The following is a 20,188-nucleotide window of genomic DNA, read 5'->3' on the forward strand; positions in this document are numbered from 1 at the left end:
CACACACACACACAATTCATTAACGCCCGGCGGCTCAGCCGAAAGGGCAACTATTACTAATCTAATGTACATGCCCAGACATATATGCTGTGTCTCCTTAGAGCCCATACATAAAACAGTCCCAGTGTATTATCATCTCAATTATTCACGTCACAGGAGTCCTTGTGGGTTAGTAATTTGGGGCAGACTGGCTTGAAGGCGCTTCTTCAAGTGTTCAACATCCCATCTTCGGCAATTGAAGCGCGTCTACCGTCGTCGGCACAAGGTGGTCGGAAGGGGTTAGTTTGGGGGAAAAGGTTGTCCGTATTGTTGGGCCTTATATGACGTCAAGTCGACCCGTGGCGATTGCAAACCGTATGGAGGCTCGCACTGCTTCCAAGTTTGGCGTCCAGTTCTGGTCGTCGGCCAGCGACTTGCCGCCGAGAAAGTAGGATATGTTGCCTCGATGAGTGTCCGTACATTGTAGTAGTCTTGTCCGGTGCGCCGTCCACCTCCGACAGCGAAAGAGGAAGTGCTCTACCGTTTCTCTGGCTTGTCCGCACGCACATTGATCTGTCTCAGCCACGTTGATCTGAGAGAGGTATCCATTGAGTCTGGCCATGCCCGTCCGGAGTTGAGCGAGCACGCTTGCTTCTTTCCACGATAAGCGATCGTAAAGCTGTCGAGTGTGTTTTCCTGGAAGCGCGGAGTCTACGTGTTTCACGTGTTTCCCGACATTCTCTGGCAGGCTTTTGCCCGGGTTCACCTGGGACTGTGCGAGATTCAGGGTCGTTGACTTCATCCTCGGCACCTGTACTTGGACGAGAGCGTCCTCGTGGGTCGCGGTCCTGGCCTGTTCCTTAGCCAGGCCCAACAATCTGTTATTCTCGCTTACGGCGACCCAAACGATGTCGATCCGGTTGCCGTTCCTTCGCATTCTTTCCATCGACTTGTACAATTGAGCCACAAAGTCCTGGCCCGACTGTTGTCGAGGGTTCCTGACTGTGAGAGTCGCCGCTTTGTTGCTCGTGAGTAGCGTAATCCTGTAATTCTTCAGTGCCACTTGCATTTTCAGTGCGTGTGTCATTCCGGCGAGCTCCGCAGAGAATGGGTTTTGCTCTGATCGTACACCCAGTGTGATGGAAAGGGCTTTCAGTCTCGGTTTTCGGTACCGAGGAGGCTGCTTCTCGATCGCGATCCCAAACCCTACTAGCCCGTTCCGCGCCGAGCCGCTGATTGCGATCTGCATAGACCCGCCCGATTCGTCCAGTGAGTGCGGCACTGCCGCGACGTCTGTGCGCACGCGTGCGTCCCACGGTGCCAAGGTGAACGCGTGGATGGTTTCCAGCGTTTCCATATCGATATTCCTCAGCGTGTCGGCTACTTGATAAAGCGGCGAGCGGTGATATCGTCTGAACTTTCTGATTTGACCTGTACACCGGCGGAGAGGATTGGTTTCCGGCAAGGTGTGAGTATCTGTCCACATTTTCACGGCCCGTTTCCAGAATCGACGCTGTGCGGGAGCTATGTGAGCCTCTGCCTCTGCGACACTGGTCGCGACCGTGAGAAATGTCCCCACAATGGCCTGCGCGCCGACTCTTTGGACTCGATTGATCGGCCCCATGGCTTTATCCTTGCACGCGTGCATCCAGACGTTGGAGGCGTAGTCCACGACCGGTGCCACCGTCGACGTGAACAGCTGCCGCGCGGTTGCTGGGATTAGACCCCGGAGTCGCCGGAGCTCCATCGCTGCTTCAAGCCCCTTGGACGCTGCCCTCGCGATATGTTCCTTGTACTTGAGTCTCGTGTCCATCAAGACACCCAGGATCTTGACGTGGTCTTTGGGCACCACCGTCTGTCCCTTAATGGTGAATGGCGAATGGTCGAATTTACGCATCTTAGGAGCAAAGTGTATGATAGCTGTCTTGTCAGCCTCAAATGTCGCTCCGCTCCTCCTCTCCCAGTCAAGTGCCTCGTTGATAATCGTCTCGATTCCTTCCCGATTACTGTGTGCAGTTGGTCCAGTCACCCACGCGGTATAATCATCCACGAAAGCGACTGCTCCGCCCTGGCTGTCGATTTGTCGTTGCACGAGGTCGGCGTTGAAGAAGAGAAAGAGAATCGGAGACAGGGGCGAGCCCTGCGGCAGTCCCGCCTGTGGCAGGCTTTGGGCCTCCGACAATTGTCCGTTGATCTGAATGTTTGCCGTTCGTTCCGAGCAGAATGCTAGGGGTAGGATGCACCCGCTCTCTTATAATAGGGCGCAATCAGCGGTCAGGGAGGTTTTTCTCAGGCCAGAGAAGTCAGGCGGCTGTACCTCAAATGCCATTCCATTTTTGAGCCAATAAGTCACTCTTTCCATCTAACTTTCATTGTCTAGAACAAGTCGGCCGACTGCTTTGCAATTCCTGCATCGTTGGTGATACACTTGTGCATTATATCGCTGCTGAGGGTACATGCGAATGGTAATCGCGACTTTTTTGCTCGACCAGCCGCTGGAGTTACATACGCTGTTTGGACATATAAATCGACCCATAACATTCGTGCCCAAGTCCTCGATATTCGTTGCCTCATCATCGGCGTCTAGGAAATCCATTTGAAGCCCTTCATCGTCTAATACCTGTGCTACATCGTCATGGAGCTTATGGTAGAGCGACCACAATTTCGCAGCTTTGCGTCCCTTGCGTGACATTTTGAATCTTGATGTTGGTCGTGGGATCTTTTGGGTGTAAATGATGTCAAGGAGTTGGGCTGAGAATCGGAAATATGATCGGACCACATGGTTTTTAGACAGTTGCCGAATCAGAAGCGGTGCAATGAGGAGTATGATGATGAAACCTTCAATATGCTCGCTAGGAACTGCTGAGAAGGAGGAACCCGGAATGGCGGTCTTTCGACCGGATTTCATTTTATCATGGCCCCAAGTAAGTGATGGCAAAAAAAAATTATGCTGTAGCTCTAGAAATCCGTGAAGTGACTTAATAATTCTGTGATGTCGAAGAATATGCAGAGGATGCGTAAGTCAGCTCCAAAATTATATATTATGACAATAGCTAATTTGAAAGGTAGAATGAGCATTTTATCCTCACGACACACGAGTGCATTTCACATATGCTGCCTCAGAGTCGTTGTTTTGCGGCGCCCGGTCGCTGCTAAGTTGGTCGCATCTCAGACAGACAGCTTGTTCCGATGGCTTCCCAAGATTCAGACCGGGATGCCCAGTTAGAATCATAAAAGCCCTGCTAGGCCAAATATATTCAGCAATACATGAAAAAGCATCCCTCACAAAAAAAAAAAGAAAACCTTTTTGGGACCAATAATTGAAGTTTTTTCGTTGTGATATCAACATTTGCTCATGTTTATCCACGTTCAACACAGAAATCGAAAGGATTTTGTTTGAGTTAATCAAAATTGAACGGGGGAAAAAAAGTTATCTGCGGACCTAACAAATAAAATAGTTGGAAATATTTCCGGCCTATTTCAGAGCCCCACCATGCCCCACCAATAACATGGCACCCTCAAAATGCTGAGCCATCATCATTTCATCGCCCCTATACTCTCGGGTACTGATATTCCAACATGTTAGGTGGGGCTAACTCCGCAGACACTCCACTCAGTCCCAGGGGTCTACGGCTGCCTCTTGCGAACTGTACCTGTAACTCTAGGAACAAAGCTCTTTGGAACAAGCAATATTATTCCCAGATGAACTGGGGACCGTGGTCCGTAGTCCGTTCAACATCTACAAATTAAGGACATGGATGCCGTACTGCCCTCATCAGAGACAGGCGCCGTCCCGAACTTCAGTAGGATGGCCCACCATTACCTAGTCGTCCAGTAAGAATCATGAGAGTCCTTCCAGACCAAATATAGACCTGTGTAGTCCACAACGGGAGAGCATGGGAAATATGAGCGATGTCGCCCGGTGAGAGGCATCTTGGGAGACTGGTAGAAATAATAGCCGTTTCTTGGGTGAAATCCGGGATTGGGCGGAGCGTTCCATGAGCGAAATCTTGAGAACGCGTTAATAGAAGCTTGTTTTTGAGCAGATCATCTCAAAATATGTGGGCACTTGGAATTCCAAGAACAGGATCATTTTTTCGAGAGGGTCTGGCTCTTGGGAAAATCCTCTTGTGACGAGATTGGTCACGGAATGGCTTAGTGAAGAGCACAGACGACATAGAAGGCTATACGTCATATGAGCTGGCTTCTAGGCCTCCGTCTCTCCTAGTCCAAGCATTCTAGGCCTAAAACAGTTTTGAGACGGTCCGAAGGCTTACAGGGGGTTGCGATGGGATTTTTTAATTCCATTGGCTGAGTTGAGTGAATCCCCGCAGCGATCTTCGTAGTAGAGTCGAACCCCGGATTGAAGCCTAACAAACCAGGCACCAAGGTTGAATGGTGAAAAAAATTCGAGTGCCAACCCGGGGGCTCGCGAACTATTAGGAAATGCACGTGATCTGGAAGCTCCATTGTTTTATACCTACACTTTAAGAAGCCGTCTAATTAATGCTTAACAGTGCCTGTGATGAACAATTAATCAATTGATTCGTTGCAGCATGAACACTCGCTACCCTACGTTCAACTTATCATTAATGATAGATTTGAGCAAACATTAAAAATAAGGAATAAAATAAACTCTACCGTTCGTTGATCTTCAATAATCTTCAAGGGGGGAAGAAAGAAAGTGAAGCATCTCGGACTCTTCAGCAATGAGAGATTGTCCGGGCCTTTGAAAGGTACCTGGATGCACCTGTCTATCAATTGAACATGAATATAACCTATGAAACAATTTCTGGAATGGCGAAGAGCGAGATGCACAGACCCTCATTGTAAGTGGAGAAGATCTTATGGGTCAGCCAATTATAACGATTAAGGTAACTGAGTATTTGTAAATCTGGACCTAATTAAACATATATACCAATTTCACCACTTTTGATCAATTTTCATTGAGCATTGTCGATCCCATTGTGATCAAATCTATCTATCTTCAGTACTGTTCGGATACTTACAATAAAGACGGCTTTTCAATAAGTTCCATCGATGTTTAAACAATCAAGCAAGTCACTCAGAGAAAGAACTGACACAAAACACACGCTCCGAAATATTGGTGCTTGACCGGACTTCGCCATCATTTTTCGGCACAAGACTGAAGCGTCGAAGAAATAAACATTATCGTTAGACAATCAGCGTTGGCCAACGATGCCGGTGAATGAATGATACTCTTCACGCATTCGCGTTTTTCAAACGGTCGCGTCAAACCAATTTTGTTCCTCATTGCCAAGAGTTAATGAAGTATCAACGATCAAAATTGACTCGCGCCCCTCATGAAGTTGTTCGAGTCAATTGGGTCGCACTTTGATTCCTTATCAAAGGATCATACAGTCACGAGCTCCCTTTTGACCTTCTTAGACAATACCAGGATATCCCTTATACTACACCATCGGACAAGACTAACTTACAGCATATTATTACTATGAAGATAGGAGAGCGATCTTAGGCTGGAGAACATATTTTGAGAAAGCATCTTACGGATCTCAACGGAACACAAAGCTGAGACGACTACATATCACCCAATCTGCTCTCTCGCGGACCTTTGTCTCCTTTGCTATTATCTTTATCTCGAGTCTATCGCACGGAAATTTGACTCGTGCTTTGTGTCCCTTTCACTGCCCCTGCTTTTGATATTTTGCGAGAATATTCAAACTGGAATGGTTTTTTGACGTTCTTTCCATGAGCGCGGTACCAGAAAGCTGCGGCCGGAGTCAAGGAATCTTTAGTCATAAAGGACTTTTCTTATGTAAATAAATATGACAAAGTCACTTGTTTCTCAAATGGAAATTAAGTCTTCTTCCAGAGGGGTGTTGTCAAGCTGTTAAATATATTGGAAATTAATTCCGATGGCGGGGCTTAATTCTTGATCTGCACCACCCTTATACTACACCATGGACGGAAAGTCTGTTTTTTTTTGCTTCCTCATCTCAATCACTGACATAGAGCACAACCCATTTTCAACAGCCTGTAGTAACTCAAGTAGCTCTACCCCAGCCCGAAGATTGCGCGCCTCTCCAAGGAACCGACTCGAGTGGGGTTTTGGACATAATCACGTGATGCGGGCCATCCCGTCACCCGCAGTCAACCACACAGCCCCGCATCCGGAAATGGACGCGCGACAGTGGCAGTCCAAAGACTACAAGATGGTATTTACTTGGCTCTCCGAATTACAATAGTGTGATTAGCTTCTGACCTGTTCGGGACAGATGGGACAGTCGAGTTCAATTTCGGAGGAGGAATTGTGTGTATACGGCCCTTTTCTGCTATCGAAGGCTGCTGAGGAGTAGACTTCTCCAAAACCCAATTTGGGTCCAGCACCTAAAAACCCAACCCAACCCAAGACCCAAGCTGGGTTCCCAATGGGTACCCAGAAAACCCCAATTTTGCATAAAAAAGAGGTCTTGGCGTACATAACTCTGCTCAGTCATCAATTTAAAATACTGTTTTTTACCTGTGTTTGGCATTTGTTTTGGTTTGTCTATTAGAATCTTTATATCTTTACATGTAGCTATAGGGAATTTTAAATATCTATCTTAGAGATAGATGTTAAAAAGTAAGGTTTTATATTAATTACTAGTAATAATAATAGACTTCTCATTTAAATATAGTATTTGTATATAGTAGGAAAAAATGTTACAAAAATGTTATAAGTAGCTTGTAGAAATATATATTTACATGTTGTGGAGGTAGTAGATCTTTTAGGTGCATGCCCTGAAAAGTACTACTTTTTTATTTTTAAGCTAATTTAGTGTTTCTTAATATCAAATTAAAGCTTAAGTTCTATATTTTAATATAATCCTTTATTAAACTAGAGAAGATAGTCTGTATAAAATAGAGGACTAAACTAAAGAAGCCTGGGTAAAATTTTTTGGAAGATTTTTGACGGAATTGGGGTGGGATTGGGTAATCCTTGGGTTTTCTTGGGTCTCCTTGGGTTTTTGTGGGTAATTCTTGGGTAATTCTTGGGTTTTCTAAGGTTTTCTTGGGTCCTGTTGGGTCTTGTTGGGTCTTGTTGGGTTTAAAATTTAATATTATTTATTAAGATGTATATATGCTTATTAAATGTATTAGAATTTATTATTTCTGATCTTTAATCTGCTATACTTCCTACCTAATCCTTATACTTATTATCCTTTTTTATTATTCTTATTTACCTAATATCTTAAAGCCAATATTCTGGTTTCCATTCTATGTGTTCTTCCGGCTAGACCATCCTTAGCGATTGATCTCCTTTCCTTACTATACCAAGAGTACTTATCCTAGGGAATCAACATTTTTTCGTTATATTGATGTGAATATTGCTGATTTTGTATGTACTAGGTATGGGCAGAATGCTTTATAAGATAGTCTTACACTATCTATAGAGGATGATAATAATTATATAGTGTAACGGGTTACACCCGTTGCATGATCTATAGCCTGCGGCCATAGCCCTGAGTGTATCTTTTCAGATTCTGCCACATCCCGTGACCACATCCCGCTCCGCTACACCGCCCGCTTCTGATATGTTTACATACCTACATATGCTCTGTTTCCTTCTTCTCTAAGCTAGATTATAAACTGCATGTTGCCTATATCGTTCTGTTCAGTCTTTATAGAGCCCTTCATACTCTTATACAGAAGAAAAGTATAATCATTATGTTTACTACCAATCGTCTGTTCTTTAATTACCTATTCTGAAGATGATCAAGAATCGGTAGATTAACTAGATTAAAACTCTAAAGAGTTCTTTTCCGGCTTAAGCATTTGATTAAACCAACGTGGAATGAGTCACTGTTATGATAGGAGTCTAAGACCAGGACTTAATACCTTTCTTGAGTGATATGTTTATGTAGTTGGCTTAAGGGGATTAAGCGGAAAAACTTATTTGAGAATATAAGTTTCATGATCGGGGATATCTAAAGCTCTTGTCTAGACATAAGATCATATCTTAAATTATAGAGATTCTGGAACAAATGTTGGATATATATCATAGATCTACGGAACTATCCCCCATAAGATAGCAGGGTTCTGGCAGAGCTGGCCTAACCGATGAGATTCCTTAGTTTATAAATACTGTGACGGACTAAAGCAGGACTTAAATTCAGAACAAGCTATGTCAGACGTACTGTCTAGAATAACATGAGGAATAGAGAAACACAGGGGGCAGTGGAGGTATATAAGGGCACGTGTACTACACGTGATCAGGCAGCGGGCACAGGCCCGTGACAAATACAAGCTTAAATATACTGACTTATGGATTCGCTCGTGTGAAACTCATAACTTACCCAAACCCTTCGGGACAGTAGTTGGAGATAGTACGCCTATGTGGTTGACACTGCTTGAGGTCGCAGACAGGTAGGCCACAGCAATGATGTCACCTTGGATTTACTATCGGTCCGTACAAAACCACTAAACTTACGGTTAAAGCACCAACAGAGAATGGTCACTCCTTATCATAATACATAAAATAGCACCAAATTTGAAACTGCTATAGCTAGAACTTATCCATTATATGATTTAGAGTAACTTACTAATAGTATCTTAGATAGCCTGTGTCGCAGGTTATAGCAAACAGTCTATACTTTATATTCGGTCCAACCTATAGGTATTTAGTAATATAAGAGCCCCCTAAAATAGTGTTAGATACTTATATAGTATCACACTATCTATGCTTAAAGCTCTCTATAAGTATTTAATAGAGAAGCTGACCTTATATCAGAATAAGATGGCACTCTTTCTCTAGGATGAATTTAGGAAATATGTGACGATTCAAAACATCAGCCAGGCACTTACTTCTATAGGGTGGTCTAAGAAAGCCACCCGACAGATTGCCAAAGAACGAAATATAGATCTATGCGATTTCTATCTCCACAACTTATCTTCCTTTTGGTCATGCTAGTTAGTCTTCGTGGATAAGTCCGGTTATGATAAAAGGGCTGGATTTCGACGAACAGGCCGGTCCCCTCTGGGAGTGACACCGGTCCACGTGTCCAAGTTTCACCGGGATAAACGTTATCAGATCTTTCCTGCATATGCTAAGGATGGTATAGTCCTGCGACGGGTGTTCCAAGGCTCTACCAATGCTGAAGCTTTCGAGGATTTCATTCAAGAGCTTCTTCAACACTGTAACAGGTGGCCAGAACCAAAATCAGTACTTGTAATAGACAACGCTTCTTTTCATCGGACTGAGAAGATCCGGCGAATATGCTCAGATTCAGGTGTGAAGCTGGTATATCTCCCCCCTTATTCGCCAGATTTAAATCCTATTGAAGAATTCTTCTCCGAGCTAAAGCAATTCATCAAACGAAAATGGATCGAGTACGAAATGAATCCAAACCAAGGCTTTGATGAATTTCTAAAGTGGTGTGTTGATGTTATTGGCTCAAAGGTTTCAAGCGCTCAAGGGCATTTTCGAAACGCAGGTCTGGTAATTGACGAACTATGATACAGCAGGGGTCGAAATCAGATTCACCACTTGAACACATAGGTTCTTTTCGGAATGCCAATTTAAAACCTCCGATACCCTATTATTGTTACTCCGTCCCTCTCCCCTGAACTTGGCAGTATCCTAATAAAGTCGTAAATTACAACCTAAAATTAGCTTTTATATCAAGCTTGTACGAAACAACGTGCTTCTAGAATTTTCGTTCTACAAATAAAGCAAATAGAAGGGCATCCTGTCCAGCAATCTTCCTTCAATTCAATTCCAGTCTGCCAATCATGGGTTCTAGGCCATTTTCAACCACCTACACTACAAGTTGGTTATATTTCCTGATTTTCGATAGGCCTCTCGATGGAGAGAACTCAGAGTAGGGAGCAGTGGGTGCCCAGGCCGGCAGGCAATCTATCTCACCGTTGCTCACCCTCGGTGAACAGGTGAAAAGATTCTGAGTGGTAGGGGTCTGGGGCATGCTGGGTATTAGGAAATGCACATGACTTTGCGATCTCGAAATTTCTGCGAGTTCAGTGGCCCCTCTCAAAGTTGCGGACCTCACAAAAAGGTGGGTGAGCAAATTAGTCGTCGTTTGAAGTATCAAAACTATGGTTTTGATTTGGCATGGCCCTTTATATGCATTTAGAAAAGTTGCGCGGTGGAAGCCTCTTGAGATTTTTAGGTCAAATTTGCAGATTTTATCTGAACGGATCTGCTTGCTACTGTGCTTGATCGAACTGTTCCGGCCCGGGTCGATCCATTCCTAGGAACAGGTGTTGGCAGACCCCACCCATGGCCCACCATCCTTGCAGCCACTTGATTTTCCTGGCTTAGCGGCCCGGAGTCACTTGACCAGGACGAAAGTACGTGCCCCTCCTTCAGCTGAGAGCCAGACGTCGCTCATGTCATGAACTTCAAACGAGGCACACCTATTCTGTCATGGCATCGACGACTTATTCGGGTGTCAACTATGGCGCACAGATTGGAAATAATTATGGGACATTTACTGCTGAATTCCATACCGTTCCAGGTACGTCACGATACGACAAGCACAGGCGACTGACTAACCACCGTTTCCTGCTTAGAGCGACCAGAAACCCCCCCCTAATCCTTTATCGACCGTACCATTCGCGCGCGATCAAGAATTTGTCAGTCGGGACACACTGCTACACCAGATACGGGAGAAGAACTCGGTGCCAGGGTCTAGGATAGCTCTGGTCGGGCTCGGTGGTGTGGGGTTAGTGTTAAAGGACCATTACGTGGATGACTACTAACGATTTGAAGAAAATCACAACTTGCCATCGAATACTCATATCAGATTCGATCCGAATCACCGACGACATGGGTCTTTTGGATCCACGCGAGCAATCACGCCAGATTCGAGCAAAGTTTTCGGGACGTTGCAGATCAGGTTAAGATCCCCGGGCGTCGGGAACCGAAAGCTAATATATTCGAACTGGTCGAAAACTGGCTGCGTGATGAGAAGAAAGGGAAGTGGATATGTATTCTTGATAATATAGATGACCCTGAACTTCTCTCTTCGCCCTGGACAGTCTCAAACATCACTTATGTGAAAGAACCAACGAATGTGCCCGTGAAACCACTTTTGGAATATATTCCCAAAAGCCAAAGTGGATCTATCATTATCACCAGTCGGAGCAGAGAGGTTGCGCTCAAGATGGTGAAATACAATAACTTGATTGAAGTCAGACCAATGGAACCGTGCGAGGCGCTAGAGCTTCTTCAGAATAGGCTTGGACAACCAGAAGTAAATAAGGAGAGTCAAAGATTAGTAGAAGAGCTTGAGTTCATGCCGCTCGCGATCGTTCAGGCGGCGAGCTATATCAGAGCTCGAGCCTCACGCTATTCGATAGCACAATACCTCCGAGACTTTCAGGCAAGTGACCGCGAGGCAACCAAACTTCTAAGAAAAGAGGCAGATTGTCTAGATCGGGATTGGGAAGCAAAGAACTCAATTCTCGTGACCTGGCAGATATCATTCGATTTCGTTCGCCGCAGAAAGTCATCCGCCGCGGACCTACTCTCCCTTATGTGTTTTTTTCGACCGGCAAGAAATACCAGAGAACTTGATCCGCCTCGACACTGAAGCGAGCTACACTTCGACCCCCCGACTCAATAACGACTCTAGTGATGGGGAGTCATCTGAGTCTGATGAAAGACCCGATTTTGAAGATGATATTATCATGCTGAGAAGCTTTTCGTTTATATCCACTAGCGAGACCGGGAGCTTCTTTACTATGCATCGGCTGATACAACTGACAACGCGTGCATGGCTCAAATCTCAGGGGAAAATGGACCAATGGAGAGAAAGGTTCATCAGTATATTACACCAGGAGTTCCCAACTGGCGAATATGCGAATTGGGGGAAGTGCCAGTCGCTATTTCCACACGTTCGGTTAGCGATGGCTCAGCAGCCAAAATCAAAAAATTCTCTATTAGAATGGGCGACCGTGCTTTATAGAGGTGCATGGTATGCCTCGGGAAGCGGCAATGTGGCAGATGTTAAGAGCATGGCATCTAAATCAAGAGAGCAGAGAATAAAATGGCTGGGAGATGACGATGAAGAAGCAATTACAAGTACAGCGATGTTAGCAGAAGCGTACTTACTCGAGGGCCTATGGAAGGAGGCAGAGCAGCTCCAGGTGCAGGTTATGGAAGCTCGTAAGATGAAGCTCGGCGCGGACCATCCCGATACGTTGACCAGCATGGCCAACCTTGCTTTGACCTTTATGTATCAGGGTCGGTGGGACGAGGCAGAGCAGCTCCAGGTGCAGGTCGTGGAGACGGAATCAACAAATCTCGGCGTGGACCATCCCTCTACGCTCATGAGCATAGCTAACCTCGCGTCAACGTGTAGCAATCAGGGCCGATGGGAAGAGGCGGGGCAGCTTATGGTGCAGGTCATGGAGACTCGCAAGATAAAGCTGGGCGTGGACCATCCCGATACATTGACCAGTATGGCCAACCTCGCGTCGACATACTGGGATCAGGGTCGATGGGATGAGGCAGAGCAGCTCGAGGTACAGGTTGTGGAGATGAGCAAGGAGAAGCTTGGTGCGGACCATCCCAATACATTAAGCAGTATGGCCAACCTTGCGTCAACATACTCAGATCAGGGTCGGTGGGATGAGGCAGAGCAGCTCGAGGTACAGGTTGTGGAGATGAGCAAGGAGAAGCTTGGCGTGGACCATCCCAATACACTGACCAGTATGGCAAACCTCGCGTCGACATACTGGGATCAGGGTCGGTGGGAAGAAGCGGAGAAGCTCATTGTGCAGGCTGTGGAGATAAGCAAGGAGAAGCTTGGCGTGGACCATCCCAATACACTGACCAGCATAGCCAACCTGACGTTGACATATAGCAATCAGGGTCGGTGGGATGAGGCAGAGCAGCTCGGAGTACAGGTTGTGGAGATGAGTAAGGAGAAGCTTGGTGCGGACCATCCCAATACATTAACCAGTATGGCCAACCTGGCGTCGATATACTGGGATCAGGGTCGATGGGATGAGGCTGAGCAGCTCCAGGTGCAAATCATGGAAGCTCGTAGGATGAAGCTCGGCGCAGACCATCCCGATACGTTGACCAGTATGGCAAACCTCGCGTTGACCTATATAGATCAGGGTCGATGGGATGAGGCTGAGCAGCTCCAGGTGCAGGTTATGGAAGCTCGTAAGATGAAGCTCGGCGCGGACCATCCCGATACGTTGACCAGCATGGCCAACCTTACTTTGACCTTTATGTATCAGGGTCGGTGGGACGAGGCAGAGCAGCTCCAGGTGCAGGTCGTGGAGACGGAATCAACAAATCTCGGCGTGGACCATCCCAGTACGCTGACTAGTATGAATAATCTGGCGTCCACCTATTCACATCAGGATCGGTGGGATGAGGCCGAGCAGCTCTTTGTACAGGTTATAGAGTTGAGAAAAACGAAGCTCGGTGTAGACCATCCTAGTACGTTGACCAGTATGAATAATCTGGCGTCGACCTATATGGATCAGGGTCGGTGGGACGAGGCCGAGCAGCTCTGTGCACAGGTTATGAATACACGCAAGACGAAGCTCGGCGTGGACCATCCCTCCACTCTCATGAGCATTGCCAACCTCGCGTCTACGTATCGCACTCAGGGGCGGTTGAAAGAGGCCGCGCAGCTCGAGGTACAGGTTTTGGACTCAAGAAAAACGAAGCTCGGTGTGGACCATCCCGACACGCTGACGAGCATGGCCAACCTGGCGCTCACATGGAAATCTTCCGGTCGCAACACCGAAGCCATCGAACTACTACAGGCCTGTTTAAACAGGCAGAAAGAGATATTAGGGACTAATCATCTGCACACTTCATCTAATGCTGAAACGTTGTTGCAATGGGAAACAGAGGCGCTGGATATCAATGCCTAAATAGGACAGATGCTTGCATTTAGTATATGTCAAGACCAAAAATATATAATCATTCGTTCAAGGCCTTGAATTCCTTCCCATGTACATATAATGTTGTAAACTAAAGTAAGGATTTCAACCCTAAGCCATGGCAAATACTGTTGCCAAGCGTGACAATAGTGAGGGTTATAGGAGTGTGTTAATTGACTACGTCATGATTGTACTTCTTACAAGAGCCTTTCAAGATTTTTTATCAAATCAGTCTCTGATGATACTGTCTTTCGATACGATTTAGCCCCTTGAAACTATAATCAGCCAAATATAGATAATCGTGTTTAAAAGTGGGGCTTAAGAAAGAACCTCTGTTTTCAAGTGATGAATCTGATTTCGACCCTTGCTGTATCTTAGTCGCAAAGACGCATCAACTATATTAAGATGCACGAAGAACAAGTAAGCACAATATAACCACAATATAACCCAAAAACCAATTCAAATATTGTCCGTCTTCATATAACCATCACATTCTCGGCCCAGAACCTAATGTCACTAACGAAGCGCCGAGCAATGCCCCACTTGACACCTCGCTTCGTGAAGTAATCTGGGCTTTTATCTTCATCAATTTGTGCCAGATTTAGTCCATCGTCTAGAGCTACATCGCATGCCTTTTTGACCTCGGCTTTCAATACCTCATCACTCATTCGTGACTGCTGCCAGGTACTATATTCCCTTACCGCAACGTCCAGAAGTCCCGAAATATGAAGGCCAGGGAGGTCTGCTGAGGGGGTTGTAGTAGTGTCTGGCGGCAAAGACATATATGACCCTGTTGCCTGAGGTGTTTGTGGTAGAAGGACGTTTGTGATAGTAATAGGAGGGTAACCTGTCTCGGAGGCAGTGCGATTATATGACCTAGGTTTTTCAAGCCGCTGCCTCTCTGCTCTATAGATCTGTTCATGAATCATGCCTAGGATATCTTTATGTGATTGTAAAACCCCACCACTCTGCATATATTTTACTAAGTTCTCTAGCTGATCCTAGTAAAGCTTATAATGCTTTTTTCCATAAGGATCTTACCAACAGTAAGGGCCCAATTCACAAGACCCAGGGCACCGCATTAGAGCATAAACCGCTTTCTAAGCAGGAGGTTCTCCGAGAACTTCCTCCTTAACAGATAGTTGTTCGTCCTGTTCTTGAAGCATGTGCTGAGTAGCGGATAAAGCTCCTCTTTTATCAGTCATTCTATGACTAGCAGTCAAACCCTGGGTGCTATCTATATAGTTGAAAGAAATAACAAGTCTTAGCTTCTTGCCAGCAAGAACCAGATCTCCCTAATCAGCTAGCTATTTCTCTATAGATGTCCAATCAATATTGGTTCCATCAAATCTCAGAGGAATATTCCTCTGTTATATGGCAGATACGACAACAGAGGTATCATCTGTTTAAATATTCCGATACGGATACTTTCGAATAACGAGCTCTTTGAGCTTTGGCTCTAAAAAGAGTCTCTAGTAAAAACAAGGGGCTAGAACCAGGTCTTGTTCTGTATTTTTTTGCCACTGTTCTGTTATTCAGGGTGACTTTCTACTTAATCATATAGTATATATAGGTCGGTGGATCTTTATCATATGTCCGGCCTTCTTCCCAATCACCGAATTAAAGAAGCCAAAGGCTATCCTTTGGTAGGGCAGTCTGTTGCGGAGAGGTATAATCAATGGAAGGTGCAGGATCAACATTGGTATAGCTTCTGTCGGAAAGAGTGGCTGGTGAACAACAGAAATTACCAGGCGTTGGTGCATATTAGGAGTCATTGTCCCAGGCATCAACGCTTTGGCTTTGTTGAAAGCCATAGTCATGATGGCCAATGGGATAATTGGGCCTTATATTTCTGGACTACTGTAACGACAGACTTGTTGTTAGTGATTCGCAGAGGCCTACGTCATCGGCTGCCAGAAGGCTGATGTTTGCCCGCAAACATCAAAGTCCTGGAGAAGCAGGATGATATTTCGTAAGCCGAGCAAAACCCCTTAAGAGGCGGTAAGTGGCAACGAGCAGTGGATGGGCTGAGAATGGAACAGAAGTCAAATACGGATTGTTTGGGGGAGACCCCCAGCATCGATTTCCATGGGATTCCATTACTTCTCTAACACATCGCGTAAACTTACTAGCGCTTTACAATACTATACAAACATCATTTTACAGTGGCCCTCAACTTACTGCGGTCAGCCAAATTAATGATCTACGCTAGGGTCTTGGCAGCGGGGTCGAGAAAGAGAGTCGAAGAGTGTACTGGTCAAGCCGATTTCGAGAACGACTGTATGTCATTCATTCTTGGGCTTCATCCATTCCGACCAGCCACTTGCACTGCATGTCGGAAAATCGAGTTTGAAAATTCTAACAGTAGAATAGTAACCGTGGAAGTATCGCCACACACCTAATGCAGGTAATATTGATTTTCAAGATTAAGTTCCGTTAGTTTCCGCCGCGACATTGGGAACTGGAGGCTTTTTTTTACTACATAGTACGAACTCCAGATGAAATCACCTCCAAGCTTGATCCAAATATGAAGATACCTTCTTCAACGATCAGGGAATATAATTGATGGAATGATAGTGTCTTTTAATTGAATTGAATCTCAACCTTTTTTTTCAAACTTGCACATTGTGACGTTGCCACTCGGAGACTCTATGACGTGCCCCCTCTACCCTGTACTCGATGCAGAGTAGCATTAGGAAGGTTCATTGAACGAAAAACCTTAAATACATCAAAGAATCAAATAATTGGTGCAGATTGGATATACGGCCCACCAAGACCCGGGGTCAATGTCTCCACTTGAACCCAGATTCAATATCGCAGCCTAGTCAAGTCCCTTATACTTGACAGATTCGGCCATAGTAGCAGGTTTCAGTGATTGAATCATCATTGAATATCTAACAATAGAATGGGCGTCATTAATACTAGGGACCCACGGCCATTAGCTTGCCTTAAAAAGAAATGTCCCGCCGGCCTCCTGCGCTCGTCCCGACCTAATTTCAAAGGAAGAAGACATTTCATCGCCCTCATAGCAGAAAAAAAATGCTTTCTTCCACAATTGGGGTGTTGCTTCTAGCGGCCGGCATTGTTTCTGGGAAAACTTGCTACAATGTTACCGTCCCGGTCTCCATCTCTGCCCGCAATGGTGTTTTTGACGGCATCAATACACCCACCACCAACACAGATGCGACAGCGTTTGTGTTGAATATTACTCGCCAAGGAAGCAACTTCACTGATGATGCTTTGACCGACTATGATACTGTATCTGGACGCTACAATATCTCAACTCAGTACTGCGCGCCGAATGGTACCATGAGCAACGGCACCACTTTGCAAATCTTGACTCATGGCATCGGACTTGATAAGAGGTAAGTAAATTGAAGCCTGGTTTCAGAACAAAGGATTTCTAACCTTTCATATCAGCTACTGGGATCTCCCCTACAGCAACTTCAACTACTCCTACGTTGACTATGCTCTGTCACGAGGCTTTCAAACCCTCTCATATGATCGCCTTGGTCTTGGCAACTCTTCCCACGGCGATCCAAAGAACGAGATCCAGACATTCCTTGAAGTTGAGGCTCTTGCTCAGATCACCCGCATGATCCGCAACGGTTCTGTGCCTGGAATCCGTCAGAAGCCCTCCAAGATTGTCCATGTGGGCCACTCCTACGGATCTGCTCAGACATACGCATTGGTAGCAAAGTACCCCAGCCTCTCTGATGGAATTGTCCTTACTGGATTCTCTCTGAACTCTTCTTTCACACCTCTCTTCCTTGCTGGTGCCAATTTCCAGCAAGCCAGCCAGAACCGCACTACTTCGACTCAGTCGAGTAACAAATACAGCCCAGGGTATCTGAGCAGTGGAAATGCTGGTAACTGCGAGTTCCTCTTCTTCTACCCAAATTACTTTGATTCTAAGATTCTTGCCTACGCCGAGCAAAACAAGCAGCCTGTTACTGTTGGTGAGCTCTTGACTATGGGTAGTCTGCCTACCACCAACGACTTCACTGGTCCCGTCTTTGTCATTGATGGTTCCAATGATGTGCCTTTCTGTGGTGGCAATTGTACTGCAACTGGAGGCAATGGAACTTCCATTGCGGCTAGTGTTAAGGATGCTTTCCCATCGGCCAAGACCTTTTCATCCTACATTCAACCCAACACTGGTCATGGCCTGAATATGCACTACAATGCCACTGGTGGCTACAAGGAGATTGCTGATTTCCTCCAGAAACAGGGCTTTGCTGCGAAGATGAAGATGAAGAAGAAGACTCGAAACTAGATGTGTGAAATGTGAGTCTTGTGAGCGTTGAATGGGCTTGTTCATATTTCAAGCCTACACATGTGCACGTCACGGTATTTTTGAATGAGCTTTTAGAAGTGGCATCTATATACGGGCCTCTAACCTGGAACTATGTGTATGATTAATAATATTAATTTATTGTCTTGCTGTTCAAAATGTTTCAATTTGTTCAAGTTTCCAACTTTTTCCATTGTAAATCTGTTTGATCTATAATATGACGTCAGCTCCATATATTCTTTGTGATGCCTGATTATGGTGGCGACAAAGGATATCGGGGCGGAGAAAAAAACATCGCCGGCCAGATTTTTGATCTCCGGCCCGAGATACATCAATCTCCCCATTACTCAACCGCGTGCTTTTCGATTTGTCATTCTTTTGAACTCTTTTTGAACCGGGGGTGATACTTTCTGTTTTTTTTCTTTTATCGAATCCCCCTTCATCACCCCCGGTCCCGTTCATCTCAGGAGCACAGTCTCTCGGCGCATCTTGCCATGAGCCTGATCTCGCGAGTGTCCGGGCTTTTCTCGACACCGACCGGAGACCCCGTGACCGATAGTTTCCCCACGTCACTCCCTCATACACAGAAACCACCATATAATGAGATCAGAAGTAGCGGAATAGATGCTGTTGCAGGTCATGGTCGGGATGGCCACCTGTTGGAGGAGGAAGAACCCCGTCCGCCATACCTACATGTGAGACCCTCCCTTTTGATATAGGAATTATCGTTTTGGACCAGAGTATTGACAGATTTTGGCGTCTAGGCAATGTTTGCAGGCGGAATTGGAGGCACCTGTGGTGATATGTTGATGCATTCGTTGGATACCGTCAAGACCCGACAACAAGGCGACCCGCACTTCCCGCCCAAGTACTCCTCGATGACCTCTTCGTATGCAACAATTTTCCGCCAGGAGGGAATTCTACGAGGTTTATATGGTGGTGTCATTCCGGCCTTCTGGGGTTCTTTCCCGGGAACAGTGATCTTCTTCGGCGTGTACGAGTTCACCAAGCGGGAGATGTTGGACAGGGGAATCAACCAGAACCTCGCATATCTCTCTGGTGGCTTCTTCGCAGATCTGGCTGCATCAATCGTTTATGTGCCATCCGAGGTGTTAAAGACCCGATTGCAGCTTCAGGGCCGGTACAACAACCCACACTTTCATTCCGGATACAACTATCGCAGTACCACCGATGCGTTGAAAACGATTGTTCGCAAAGAAGGACCAGCTGCCTTATATCACGGTTACAAGGCAACGATTTTCCGTGATTTACCATTCTCCGCTCTGCAGTTCGCTTTTTACGAACAAGAACAAAACCTGGCTAAGACATGGGTCGGTCAGCGGGAGATTGGTCTGGGTCTAGAGATTCTCACGGCAGCAACGGCTGGTGGTATGGCTGGTGTGATAACCTGCCCGTTAGATGTGGTCAAAACACGCATTCAGACTCAACAAAATCCTCCGGCGAACCCCACTGGATCGTCCGGGGCCAAGCACAGCGGAGATCATGTCCCGAAAGAAAGTCATCGACCCCATGCTCCCGCTCCATCTCATTCTCACTCTTCTCGCACATCCTCTCGACCAATCTCCACCTCTTCACCATCCACATCAGTCTCACCACCTGGTGCACCTCGCTTGGATACATCATCTGTCTTCACAGGATTGAAGATGATCTACCAGACCGAGGGGCTTGCGGGGTGGTTCCGCGGCGTGGGCCCGCGTGGAGTATGGACCAGCATTCAGTCAGGAACGATGTTGGTCATGTATCAATACCTCCTTAAACAAATCGAGGCCTATCAAGGCGTCGAGGACTCCCCTCTATGATGTGTAATTTTGCCTGCATGTGTTCCCTGACGGGACTTTTTTTTTTTCTCTTTCTGTTCCATTGGGATGGCGTTTTTATTTGGGGGGGAGTTCTTTCCTTTCATTACTGACCTTTCTACTCTGAAGTACTTTCTTTCCTCCCTTATGAAGTCCTAAGTATCTTGTACTTTTAAGGGCAGGATTCATGGTGGTGGTTGCTGTTTAA

General features: G+C 46.0%; 5 protein-coding genes across 5 annotated transcripts; 3 read left to right on the top strand and 2 right to left on the bottom strand.

The window, feature by feature from the left end:
- Window positions 1–316: 316 nt before the first annotated feature.
- Window positions 317–2,671, bottom strand: N7483_013178 (uncharacterized protein; the record flags this gene model as incomplete). Its single annotated transcript, XM_057096605.1, has 2 exons — window positions 317–2,227; window positions 2,489–2,671. 2 exons carry the CDS (start codon window positions 2,669–2,671, stop codon window positions 317–319), a joined length of 2,094 nt encoding a protein of 697 aa, XP_056942576.1.
- Window positions 2,672–10,415: 7,744 nt separating this feature from the next.
- On the top strand, window positions 10,416–13,860 carry N7483_013179 (uncharacterized protein; the record flags this gene model as incomplete). Its single annotated transcript, XM_057096606.1, has 5 exons — window positions 10,416–10,475; window positions 10,531–10,682; window positions 10,730–11,497; window positions 11,595–11,861; window positions 11,928–13,860. The coding sequence occupies 5 exons, from the start codon at window positions 10,416–10,418 to the stop codon at window positions 13,858–13,860; spliced, it is 3,180 nt and encodes a 1,059-aa protein (XP_056942577.1).
- A 485-nt stretch (window positions 13,861–14,345) lies between these two features.
- On the bottom strand, window positions 14,346–14,798 carry N7483_013180 (uncharacterized protein; the record flags this gene model as incomplete). The annotated part of the gene is made up of 1 exon (XM_057096607.1): window positions 14,346–14,798. The coding sequence occupies one exon, from the start codon at window positions 14,796–14,798 to the stop codon at window positions 14,346–14,348; it is 453 nt and encodes a 150-aa protein (XP_056942578.1).
- A 2,110-nt stretch (window positions 14,799–16,908) lies between these two features.
- On the top strand, window positions 16,909–18,145 carry N7483_013181 (alpha/beta hydrolase; the record flags this gene model as incomplete). The annotated part of the gene is made up of 2 exons (XM_057096608.1): window positions 16,909–17,234; window positions 17,290–18,145. The coding sequence occupies 2 exons, from the start codon at window positions 16,909–16,911 to the stop codon at window positions 18,143–18,145; spliced, it is 1,182 nt and encodes a 393-aa protein (XP_056942579.1).
- Window positions 18,146–18,657: 512 nt separating this feature from the next.
- N7483_013182 (putative mitochondrial carrier protein) lies at window positions 18,658–19,983 on the top strand (the record flags this gene model as incomplete). Its single annotated transcript, XM_057096609.1, has 2 exons — window positions 18,658–18,858; window positions 18,928–19,983. The coding sequence occupies 2 exons, from the start codon at window positions 18,658–18,660 to the stop codon at window positions 19,981–19,983; spliced, it is 1,257 nt and encodes a 418-aa protein (XP_056942580.1).
- Window positions 19,984–20,188: the final 205 nt, after the last annotated feature.

The sequence above is a fragment of the Penicillium malachiteum genome, assembly GCF_028827825.1.
Source record: "Penicillium malachiteum strain IBT 17515 chromosome Unknown utg000005l:1.0-9002435.0:326005.0-9005861.0, whole genome shotgun sequence".
NCBI classification, from domain to species: Eukaryota; Fungi; Ascomycota; class Eurotiomycetes; order Eurotiales; family Aspergillaceae; genus Penicillium; species Penicillium malachiteum.